This window comes from Protopterus annectens, chromosome 3.part1, assembly GCF_019279795.1.
Source record: "Protopterus annectens isolate FY-2018-M chromosome 3.part1, PAN1.0, whole genome shotgun sequence".
In the NCBI taxonomy this organism is placed as follows: Eukaryota; Metazoa; Chordata; order Ceratodontiformes; family Protopteridae; genus Protopterus; species Protopterus annectens.
In genome coordinates, this window is record NC_056732.1 from 378,134,598 (window position 1) to 378,147,772 (window position 13,175).

Sequence of the window (13,175 nt, forward strand, 5' to 3'; positions counted from 1 at the left end):
AATAAACCCTCATACCCCCCCAAAACCTATTAATTTAATACTAACACACAAAATTATGTACATCTTCAAATATTGAAGTTTTGCCCTCCTAATAGGAACAGATGTCCCAAACTGACAGCCGCACTGATAGACTTGAGTTAACCTAAAAAGATGTTATCTATGCTAAGATGACTGGTGCAGCCTTTGCTTCTACTAAGTGCTAAGTTGTTTTGACTTATCTTTATAGTCTCCTAAACAGTTTCTCTTTTATCCTCCTCCCCAGCCAATCACTTTCCATCAGATTGTAATCAGGTTCTCTTTATCAGATTGTCTCCATGGAGACATGAGAACTGGACAGTCAGTTTCTGTTTATCAGCTTATTTCCATGGAGACCTGAGGGCCAGATACAGAACTGCTACTAAGCATAATTTCATTTGCTAGAAATAAAGTCTCATAATACTCAATATTCTTTTTCATTTACTTGCTTTCTCTTAAACTTGTTGCTAAATCAATCTAAGATCCTTACGCCAGGCATCCCCCCATGCAAAAATCAGAAAAACCACATTAATTTATTTTTGTCATGCTCTTTTAACCAGGCTTTTTTTATTACATTGCAGTGCTACATTTCTTAAAACTGGACAAGGCGAAGGAGAGAAGGGAGAAAGAAAGGGAAAAAAGATCACCAGCACCTATTTACAATCCCCATTACACTTAAAAATATCTGCATAAACTTTACTTTATAGCATGCAAAGAAAACCATACACCACAAAAATAGTACTATTAAGAAAAACATTTTTTTACTCACAGTTAACTTTCTTCCCTCTGTTCCCTTCCCCAAAGCATTTTACGAACCTTAATGACGTGAACTAGGGCATATATTTTAGAGTCCCCTACAAGTCAAAACAATCTGAAAAAGTCCAATATTTCCAGAATTCCTTATCTGTCATATTTCACAAATATAATGACTGCACTGTAATCCCACATTAAGTTTCTGGTTTTATTACTGTTCAACTCCATCTCTAAAATCCTGTCTCTGCTTCATTTCCAACATACTCTTGATTCTTCTAGTCAGCTCTCATGCTCCCTTCTTTCTCTCCAATGTTTCTGTTGAAACAATGGAAAAGGTTTTACAGGTAAAGTCTCTCTGTGGCCTTTATTACCAGAAGAACAAGAAACAAAATCTGCTTCTGTTTCACAGCTCACTTTTTGCTGGACAAAATTTTGTATTTCCTCCTTAGCATGTACTTCATCAGAAAATGATTTTGTCCCTCCAGGGAAGAATATCTTGAAGACAGCAGGGCTCAGTGGTTTGAATCTCACACCTGCATCTTGACAATCCGTGAATAGTGGAATTAATTTATTCCTCTTCTTCCTAGTGTACAATGAGTAATCATTCTCCACAAGCACTCTGCTGTCTCCCACTTTTAGTATTTTGTCCTTCTGCTACAGTTTTGTCAGAATCAACTCCTTCTGCTGGTAGTTTTGCATCTTTATTATTAAATGTCTAGATTGCTTTCTCATGCCCAGGTTTTGGAGCATACACACAATGTGCCCTTTCAGCTAACAACAACTGCTGTGGAATACCAGTCCCGTTGCTTATTTGTGCTTTCATAAAATTACTGCAGTTTGTTCCTTCCAGCTTCTCTGGTATAGCTGAAAATCTCCTGTTTTCCCCCTGTGCTCTGTCCTCTAATTCTATTATTTTTTGAAACATCTCTTTCTGGGCAGTCTCATATTCAGCCAGCCTTTTCTTCCTTTTCTTCCTTTCAGCCTCTGATTTTTGCAGCTTTATCACCTCATCTGAATATCTGTTTAAAGCTTCTTCCATTTTTCCAGCTTTTGTTGTTGGTATTGGTATACTCCATCAGTGTTTTTTTTTTTTTTTTTTTAACCAGGTCTGTATGCAGTTTCCTTATATCTTCTATAGGTTACTGGAAGTCATGTCTGGAGGTTGCATTGCTTTTTGCTGAACAGCTACAGAACTTTCCCTAGACAATGTTTCTTCCTTACGTTTTTTTAGCTGTTTTTTTTCCTGGTGCTCTGTATTTCTTTTTTTTTTTTTCCTGGCATCCAGGCAGTACGCTTACTACTTACTGAATTTTACCCAGAAACACAAAAGTCTACTGGCCTTCTCTGCTGAGTTTCTATTTTCACACTTGGAGAGCTAGAGTTAAGCTGTTACTCAATGTGCATCCATCTTGGAAGTTCCTGTCAAAAGATAACATTGACCCTTTTTTCCACTTCAGATGCCAAATAAGAGAGTAGCACTATTCTGTGAATTACTCTGCCAAGCTGTTCAGATGTTAATAATAATTGCAGGGCAGAGTAAATGGCTAATTAGTATTAGACATGCCCCAGGACTGCTGCATTTGCATGTAACTCGTTCAGTAAGACCACTGGCTGCAGTACAGGATGGATCTTTCTTACTGCTTTAGTGGTACTGTGGTCTCTGAATCCCTGGGAAATAACTCACTTCAGAGGACAAGTCTTTGTGGTGCATTAATCCTTTCTGCATCCCAGGATGGGTTAGTGGATGGGTCTGGAGACCGTTCTCAGCTACACCTTGGGAGAAACAGCACAGTAAAACAATAAGTGATTCTTCTATAAAGGGTTAAGGAACATTTTTTTATAGTTTAAGTGCAGACAATACTCTGTACTTTGTGCAATAACAATTGCAAAAGAAAAAAGCAGTAAAAAAATACACTAGCAATGGTAGGCACAGTACTAGAATTTAAATCTTAATTAATTATTAGGCTAACAATACAATTTGCAGCCACTAAGACAGTAATTTCAGCATAAAAGTTAAATGATAACACAATTAGATATCACGAGCAGGCATGTATCTAATAAGAATATAGAAGTCTACCTCATTTCTTATATTGTTTATAATATTTGTGCAGTAGCACTGGGAAGGAATTGCTGGAATACAGTCATTCTATAATCAGAAAATTAAACAATTCTACATATCTGTTTTCTTTATAATGACTTATTGATACTGCAGCAACTAAATATTGTGCACTAGAGCAGTTGTCTGCTGTTAGTGTAGAATTTATCCGCTATAGGAAATTAGCATTTCAGATAGGAAAAAAATGGGCTATATAATAGATGCACAGTTCATGTTATCCTATTATGAAGCATGAATGCAAATTTTCTAGCTGGAAGGCTTTAATGTTACAAGCTTAGAATTCCGTGAAGACATTATCTTGCTTCCACACGTATATATATAAAGAAAATAACCTATAATCAAAATAAAGCAAATATTCGGCATTTCAATCAACCAGTTATGCATGCTTTATGTAGATTCTGTTTCCACATGTTTAAAAGTGAAAATGAAGTGCTTAGCGTGGGATATGTTCAGCCTATGGCATAAATAAGGACAGTTAAAGCATACTGTGTCACTCAAACAGGGATTACCGTTTAATAAAATGTCATTCTTATTTAAAAGTTAATGGATTTAGTGGACATGCAGAGTACACATTTGAATGCTAAAGTGAAACGTAAGAGGGGAATATCATTAATGCTTTGTCTCTTTCTTTTTTTTTCCCTAGGGAGAAACTGGAAGTAAGGGAGACAAGGTTAGTGCTGGCATAAGTTTAATTTGTTTCACTTTAAAAGTGTATATAAATAAACACCTCTCTCTGTCTGTCATTAGCATTCTGGCACATAGCACTTAATGGATGTCTGCCAATCATAAGATCATAATCATAGATAGGGCGAGCAACAACATTCCTTATTCTGTGTTATAAATCATACTAACTTCAGTTGTATAGTTGAGCTGCAAGTGTCAGGCCAGTTTACTGACTGCAGTGTTTATTATATAAAATGTTCAGCTGTATAACAAGAATGTCTGTTTTGTATACCCATAATTTAACATAATTTTCAAGTGTACTCAGATGCAGCCTGGTTTACAATCCTAACACAGCCTCACTAATCAGAGTCTTTCTTGCTTGATTAACTAACTGATGTTTAGTTATTTACTTGCCTGCTTATTTATTTATTAACATCTGGGAATTCTCAATAATGGCATTATCAGCAGGAAGCCTGTGGGTTATACAGAGTGTTTTCATTCATCTGTCATTGCATCACTACTGTTTATATTACTGAGATGCAACAGCAGGTGCTGGTTTCTCTATGCTATGGGTAAGCTAAAATGTTGCTGACCCAGCAGTAGGAAATGACCCTTCTGGACAGCCGTCTTATAGCTGAGAACTATCCTGATGGTTCCCTTAGGACTAAACTAATTACATTTGTTATTATTGTGTTCTAATGTTTTCGTATCCCAAGAAAACTGCTAGTTTGTGTAGTTACACATGATCTCTCCCAATCAGTAATCTGCTGACTTACCTCGCAAGATTTAAACCATGCCATTTTAAAGCAGTGACGATGACTGATGAATCTCTGTGGTACTTCTGGTGTTTCAAATTAAATGCAGTTTTACTTAACCAAGAGGATAGTGGCAGAAAGACCAGATTAACAGAGAAATATGATGAGGAAAATGCTATTCAGTTAATAAACTGCTTAAATTAATGATTTGTCAGCAGGGCCTGTGATGTCTAATATTTTTACTTGTTTACAGTGCTTTATTTTCTGGTTCCTGACTAGCTATATATATTTGTTGATGTATAAAATGAAGAAAAATTGGCCTCTTTCAGTGTGGCTCTCTGCTGAATGTGTTTCTTTCTCATTTTTTTTAATTTTTTTGATCTGATGTTGTCAATTTTCATTCATTCATCAACATATGGGTTTGGATCCAATCCTTAGAGCTGACTCGGCCGCTGTTTCACAGCTCGTGGATACTACAAACTCTGAAGCTCCTCTCTTACCCACAGTTCAACAGTCCCCCTCATTCCCCAGATTTCGTTTGCCACCATTGAGAATGGACGTGGTCTCTAAAGATCTCGAGTGTACTTTGTGAAAAAATTATAAGTTATTCAGACTTGCTTACTAATAGCTTTTGAACCGTTATTTGTTATCCTCCCTTTACCTATTTATTCCTTTGTGTTTACCGCTGCTAGTTCTTAATTACCGTCACTGGTAATTGTTCTATTTTTCTCCTTACCACTTATCATTTTTTCTAGTTTCCCTTTTTTTCTTCTTACTACGAGTAATTCTTAATTACCAAAGTTCGTAATTTTTTCTCTCCCTTACTGCTAGCTGGTATTTTCTAAATACCATTTTTGGTACCTGTATTGTTTTTTCCTCTAATTCTGTTTAAAAAAAAAGAGTAGTAGGAGTTTTTGTAGTATTTCTGGTTAGTTTTGTTTTTTTTTTGTTCTGGTGTTGTACTGTGGTTATCACTGTATGTTGTCATTATCATGTCAGATAAAAGGTCAGGTTTTAAAAAATGCAGCAAATGCAGGCATAAGCTCATGTTGTCCTATTCCAGTAATCCCTGCATGCATTGCCTGGGACCAGAGCATTTGCAAGCTTCATGCTCCATTTGTAAAGCTTTCAACCCAACAGCTCTTATTGACAGAAAAAAAAATTAATCCTCAAAGGCCTTCTTCCTTTGGCCTTTGGAGAGTCACCGACTGGAGGTCAAACATGAGAAAAAGGAGGCAAAAAAGAGGCCTTCGGAGCATTGTAGCTCTTCTTAATCTTCCTCGGATCTGACCTTGGAGCTTTGGAAGAAGACTCAGAAAACCTTGGATCTGACAAAAAAACCTTAGGATCCGACAACTTCAGACACCATTGAGAGTCTAGACATCTACCATGAACAAGGTATGTGTCCTTCCTGAATCCATTTCCCTCTCATCTCCCATTGCCCTTCCTGAAAAGACACAGATTTCCCTCCATTCCATTCCCATTCATCCAGAAGTCTCACTGAAGCAGATGTGGACAGAATGATAAACCCCACCAGTTATGGCTCCTTCTCCGATCCTTTCTTTGGTTCTGGAGCCCTCCGATTCAAGACTCCTGGAGCTGTCTGTTTTGGATCCAAAGGTGCCTCTGTCTTCAGATCCCGTGACTTCTGTGAGCGTGCTGGCTCTGAGCATTTCGGAATTGGATGGCTCTTGGACGCGCAACTTAGTTGTCAGATCCAAGAGGTTAGAATCGACTCCAAAGTTTCAGAGCTATCTCTGCCCCTTAGAGCCTCGGCATTCCATAGCTCATTTCTGACTCCTGCCTCGGGTGCAATGTCTCCTGGCTGGAAGGAGCCATCGGTCCAGAGACATGCCTTCTCAGTACCGACAGTTTCCTTCTCCCTGGAAAGAGTCTGTGTTAGAGATCATATGGCTCCTCCCCCCTTGGATCTTCCCTCTGGTTTTCAGATGTCTTTGTGTCATGAGCCTCGGCATTCTACTGCACAGGGGCAGCCAGCCCAAATTCTCCAGATGACCCCACAGGGCATAATTATCTCTTCTGATACTTTTCCAGAACATGTCGCCGTAGAAGTCCCTAGGAAGAGGAGATGCAAGAGTAGACAATCGGACTCCCCTCAGGAGTCAGTGACAGAAGATACTGATTTTGATGAAGGGGAAGGGTCCGCAAGATCACCACCTGATGACGTCTCATTTGGAGACATTTTAGAGGTCCTGAAACAGAGGGGTGGATGGTTTGCCGACAGCACTTCTCAAGAAGAATCGGTATTCCTGGAGGCATTTGGTACTGGTCCATCTACTTCCTGGGTGACTCTGTCCACTGATGAGCTCATCAATTTGATCTCTCAGCAAGCTTGGAAGGAACCAGATTCTGTAAAGCCAATCCTCAAGAGGCCAGATAGGATCCTGGCACCACTGAAGGGAAGGAAATTATGGAACAAAGTGGATGGAATAGTCATGGCGGCAGCCACTAAAAAAGAACTCACGATATAGAGTTCTTCTCTTCTTCCCCCTAACAGGGAGTCTAGGGTGCTGGACAGGTTTGGGAAGCATATGTATGCATTAGTGGACTTTGCTCTTAGTTCCTTGAATTACTTGGCATACTTTACTAGCTTACAGAGGGATTTGATCAAGGAACTCTCAAAATCCCTCTCAGGGACTAGTACTGCTGAGGCAGAGTCTTATATTGCTTTACAGTTAGCGACCCTTCAGTCTATTTCAAACTCCTACATGAAGCTTATTTCACATACAGCTGAAGGACCCTCAAGAGCAGCGGGTTCAGGCATTTCCATCAGGAAGCATGCCAGGATACATCTGTGTGACTTTGCAGATCCCTTCAAGCCATCATTCGTCAATGCTCCCTTTGACAGAAGTTCGCTATTCGGCCCTAAGTGAAAAACACACTCTCCAGATGTGAGAAAGATGGTAAGACCCTGTCTTCTGTTGGAGTACATTTTTTGACTTCTCAAAGAACCTTTTCCAGGAATGAACGAGGTGGTTGAAAGATGTGGTTCAGGAAATCCCAAGGTTCATTCCATGATCCATGTGGAGAGAGTTCCCCCAAGCGCAGATGGGGGAACTCAAATGGGAGATGCCACCTACGTGGCAGAGGAGGCCCGCAAAACCAGTGGTCCAGAGATTCCTTCTCTGAGAGACCCTATCAGCGTTATTGAAAGGAGGCCCGATTGCCCACCTCTGAAGGCAGTCAACAGTCACTTATCCCTACACCAGAGAGCCTGGATATAACAAAAGATACATGGGTGCAAAGGATTATTTACAGAGGCTATATAATTCCCTTTTCCCAACCTCCACAGTTACAGAACAGAATTTCTGACATTCCACCCAGTCATAGAAAAAGGGCAGCTTTGAAAATTCAAAAGCTTTTAGAAAAAAGAATCATTCAAGGAGTCTCCCCAAACCAGAAAGGATCCAGAACATACTCAAGATTCTTTTTAATGCCAAAGAAAGCAGACAACTGAAGATCAATTTTGGATCTCAGCAATCTGAACAAAACTGGCTCAGCATACCAAGTTCCAGATGCACAAGGACGACTGGATGTGCTCAGTAGATCTCCAGGGTGCGTACTATCACATAAAAATGAACAGACAATCCAGGAGATATCTGTGCATCTTGTAGGGAGCTTGTCATTATCAATTCAGAGCACTCCCCTTTGGTCTCACCCCTGCCCCCAGGATGTTCACTAAATGCATGGCAGTAGTAGCAGCTCACTTCAGACTGCAGGGATTCCGAGTGTTTCTTTATCTAGATGACTGGCTCCTAACTGCCTCGACCAAGCATCTGCTGATAGCAGATTGAAAATATGTGCTCCAAATTTGTTCCAACCTAGGCATTACAATCAGCTACAACAAATCTCAATTTCAACCATCTCAGACATTAGAATTCATAGGGGACATTTTCAATGCAACATCAATGACAGTGTCTCTCCCATTACCTAGGCTTCAAACCATTCACGTATTTAGGTCAGAAGGATATTCAAGAAATCAGTATTGCCAGCTCGAAAGATATTACGGACCCTGGGATCGATGTCCACAGTAATTGTACTACTCCCAATAGGAAAATACCATATGAGAATCCTCCAGTGGATGTTAGTAGCCTAGTGGTCCATGTTACATCAACCTATGTCCACCAAAATCAGCACAACTCAGACCTGCAAAAAATACCTTTGGTGGTAGATTCATTCAGATCACATATCACAGAGTAATCCATTCATCCTCTCTCAGCTTAAGGTCATAGTGACCACAGACGCTTCCCATATTGGGTGGGGAGGGCATTTCTTGGGGAAGACTATTTAAGACACATAGTCCCCTGAAGAACTGACTTGCATATCAATGTGCTGGAAATGAGATCAATACTCCTAGCTTTGCAGGCATTCCAAGACTATCTCCCTTCCGGAACTATTGCAGTTTAAATGGACAATATGTCTGTAGTATGGTATATCAACAAGTAATGAGGAGCTGGATCTTACCCCTTGTGTTGAGAAGCTATGAGAATGTAGCAGTGGGTGATCTCTTCAGATCGATTTCTGATAGCAACACATATACAGGGGGAAATCCAGCGTGATAGCAGACAAGTTGTGCTGGTCCATCTTATTACCTCATGAGTGGTCTCACAACACAGAAGTGGCAGAAATGATTTTCCATCAATGGGGCCAGCCATACTGCAACCTATTTACATCTCCCCTGAACAACAAATACAGCAGGTTCTTTGCCCTAATCCGTCCACTGGGGGAGTCACCGAGAGGCACTTTCCTTCACAATTGGCCCCAAGGTCTTCTCTGTGCTTATCCCCCTACCCCCTTAATCCCCAAATTCCTACAGAAAGAATTTCGATTGAAGAACAAAGTCATCCTCATTGCCCCTTATTGGCCTCGACAGATTTGGTTTCCCTTCCTTTGGCCACATCTAGTTTACCCACCTTGGATTCTTGATCCAGTTCCAGACCTCCTGTCTCACCCAAGAGATATGACTCACCTGGACATCTTGGTCCCAAAACTAACTGCATAGTTTCTCCAATTCCATTGATAGCCAGACTACTAAGCTCTCTTCTCCAGTGCACCACATTCTTTTATCTTCCCACAAGCCTTCCACTAGGCAGATTTACAAGAGCAGATGGAAAAGATTTGTCCCTTGGGCACAACATCTAGACATGGACATTTTTTCAACACTAGAATATAAAATTCTTGAATTTCTGGCTTCTATCTTTAATGAAAGGGATAGCCCTTCTATGGTCAGGGTTCAGTTGGCTGCCATTTCCAGTTGTCATATTGGAGTTGGTAATTGTACTTTAAAGCCCTTATAAAGGGAGCCTTTCTACTCAAACCACCTTTCAAGGACTCTGTTCCACCTTGGGATCTGTATTTAATATTACAAGCCCTAACCTAGAGTCAATTTGAAACAGCTGCATAATGTGAATTGTGATATCTGACTTGGAAGTTTATATTTTTTATAGCCATAACATTGGCAAGAAGAGTTTCAGAATGTCAAGCTTTATCTTCTAGGCCTCCCTGTTTAGTTTTTCATAAAGATAGAGTGTCCTTAAGAACCAGTTCTTCTTTCCTTCCTAAGTTGGTGTTAGGATCTAACTTTAATCAAATTATTACCTTTCCATATTCTTTCCGAAATTTTTAAAAAAAGGTGAATATATTTTGCACTTCATGTTACATGTTCACAATTATGCTTTTATCTTCACAGATCAGAGAAATTTCGAAAGTCAGATCAATTATTTGTATCCATGTCAGAAACTAGATTGGATCAGCCAGTTTTGAAAGGAACTTTATCAACTTGTGTGACAGATTGTGTATCTTTTGTTTATAAAAAGTTTGGCCTGGCTTTGCCAAAACCTTTAAAAAGCCCAGTCATCCAGATCCATGGCAACTTCATCATCCCTTTTATCCAGGATTTTGATGGATGATATTTGCATGGTTGCGACTTGTCCAATCCGCATACCTTTATTACTCATTAAAAAATGGATCTGGTCTTGAGGGGAAGAGTGAAGCTCTACAGTACTCAAGAATAACATTCCTTAGAGTCTACCAGGGATTCAGGTAGATGGGGACTCTGTCCCATCAGTTATGGAATGAATGAAAATGGCAACACCATATAAAAAGTTATGTACTCACCATAACGTTCCATCTTTGTTGTCCATTTTCATTCTTCCTCAACTTCCCTCCCACCAACCAACTCCTAACTTAACTTAACTTTTGGAAGGATCAAAAGATGCTGGAGGAGCTACTGTTCCTTTGTTTGAGTCCCAGATTGTGTTGTATTATTTTTTTCCTTATGCTACGCAGGTATAAGGGGCAGCAGACAAGATCTGCGGTATGTTAGATGCCTAGGGCATTATGGTTATGGGGGAAACTTGAGAGTTTGTGTTCCACAAGCTAAAAGAAGTGGCTGAGTCAGATTCAAGGAACATTATGGTGAGTACATAACTTTTATTCTCAAAAATAAGGGGTACAATGCATTACAAACTGTGCACGCCTTCAGAGCTTGTGGTTGTCCCCATATAGCAAGGATGTATAAGTGGATTTTGACATTGGCTTTGTAGTAGCTTCTTCCCTGAACCTCACTTAGTCTAAAACCAGCCCTGTTCAAATATGTACACAAAAGGTCATTGTAGCTTGTGGGGGGGGTGGGGGTGGAGATGATGGCATTATTTCTTTACAGTCTGATGATGTGCATTTCATTATGCATCACAAATGGTTCTTCAGATCTGTCCTCGGATCTGACTTGGCCATTTCTTCCAGACATACAATCTGAGCCTCAAACTCCTCCCTCTCCCATAATGCCTCACTCCTCTTCAAACCCTCAGATCTTGTTTGCCATCTTCCAACACAGAAGTGATTCTGAGCCTCCAGTCAGTTAAGTACATTTTTTTTCCATTTATTTCTGTATTATTATAGCCTTTTTCTCTCTCCTTGTTAGTTTATAGCTTTTCTGTATCTATACTGTTAACCTCCCCTTCGTTTTCAGGTATTTTTTCCTGTCCATTAGATTTTTCACTGGTGTTAGGGCTTTCTCCCACCTCTCCTTTCTGTTTTTCTCTGTCTCTTTCACTATTTAAAAAAAAAAACTTTCCCCATATCTTTGAGTTAATAGTTAGCTAGTATTAGTCTGTGTGTGTGTGTGTGTGTGTGTGTGTGTGTGTGTGTGTGTGTGTGTGTGTGTGTGTGTGTGTGTGTGTGTGTGTGTGTGTGTGTGTGTGTGTGTGTGTGTATGTGTGCAGTATGTGCACGTGCGTGTGTGTGCACATGTGTGTGTGTGCTGTGCTTGTGTGTTATTTCTCAAGTATGTCTAACAAGTTGGTGGGTTCTGACAAACCCTCTGGTTTTAAGAGGTGTGCCTCTTGTGGGCATAAGATTCCCCAATCAGATGCCCACAAAAGGTGTTTGTATTGTCTGGGACCTGGGCACTTGGAGATGCCATGTAATATCTGCTCAGCCTTCAGTCCCCAAGCCCTCACTGATTGGCGTGACAAGCTGACCCTGAGAGGTCTTCTGCTGGCCTCTGGAGCCCAGACCCCTGTCTTAAAGAAGCGTGCCCCCTCAGCTACTTAGGGGACCATGGCTTCAGCTTTTGAGAAGCGCAGGAGGCTGCTAGATCCACCGTCTTCAGATCCCTCCAGTTCTCACTTCTCTACGGATCCAAGAGGGCTCCTGGATCCAGTAGAGCCAGTGCTGGCCAAGCCTTCCTCTCTGCCAGACCCCCATTCTTCAGGTCCGAGCAGTCACTTGGAGCCTGTGGAGATAGTACAGCACCACAGATCCTCATCTCCAGAGCAGATTCCATCAGGTCAGACACACCCGGATCAGAGGTCCCAGAACTATACTTCTTATCAGAGTAAATCTCGTTCACCTGTCCTAACCATCCAGCCCAACCTGTCGCCGGTCAGATTGATCCATTCCTCTGTCTCCTGTAGATCCTATTGGGTGTCCCACTCCAATATGGATCAGATGATGAGTTTTCTCAAAGTCCAGATCCTGCTGGCAATCTTGCCTCCAACCCATGAGAATAGCATCTCTTATACCACACCCTCCTCCTCCTCTGATCGGACTTTCGGCTTTGGAGTTGTAGGGCCTGGCACTCCCGAGAGGACTGTCATCAGAGTGCAGAATATCCCTTTCTTTGACACCGACAGTGTCTCAGAACAGCTTGGCTCTGATTCCTTCAGAGCAGAGTGGATCCTGGATCTAAGATGTCAGTGCCGGGTCCTTGGAACTGGTGTCGGCTCCGACCTTTTCAGAGCTGCCCCTTTCCCTGGGGGCTTTGGCCTTTGATCGTTCGGAGATGGTACTTTTTGGAGGTGTCAGATCCAGGAAGACCTTGTTCTTCTGTCCCTTGTCCTTCTCTCCCTTGGCAGCTTTGGCTCCTGGGGTGGGAGGGCAGCTTCTCCCGGCATCATCGGCCTTCCAGGTGAAAGAGAGGGCATTCTCTACACCTCAGAATATGGTCCTTCTTCTGTCAGTCCCTACCCAGTCCCCTGTGGATCAGGGCTTTGCTCCCATCTGTCCAATCCATGGTCAGCCATTCCTGGAAAGCCTCCAGCCTACCCCTCAGCAAGGGGTCCCCCTGTCTTCCCGAGTCCTCCCTGAGAACCCTGTAGAGAAGGTTCCTTGGAAGTGCTGGTGGAAGAGGAAGCACCTGGACTCCCATTTTGAGTCACTGACAGAGGACACTGATTTTGCTGAAGGGGAAGGGTCCCCCCTATCTCCACCCGATGATATTTCCTTTGGTGATATCTTAGAAATTCTGAAGTAAAAAGGGTGGCTAGCCTTCCCACCCTCCTTCCTCAGAAGCAATTTTCCTGGTGGCATTTGGGACGAGCCCATCAACATCCTTGGCGTCCCCCACCCCA

General features: G+C 41.5%; 1 protein-coding gene across 1 annotated transcript in view; it reads left to right on the forward strand.

Annotated features, from left to right (window-relative positions):
- COLQ (collagen like tail subunit of asymmetric acetylcholinesterase) overlaps positions 1 to 13,175 on the forward strand; it is a 3,098,435-nt gene that overhangs the window by 1,826,937 nt on the left and 1,258,323 nt on the right. The window contains exon 8 of the mRNA XM_044066844.1: positions 3,528 to 3,554. Within this exon, the coding sequence (XP_043922779.1) occupies positions 3,528 to 3,554 (27 nt within the window). The remainder of the gene's footprint in view (positions 1 to 3,527; positions 3,555 to 13,175) is intronic.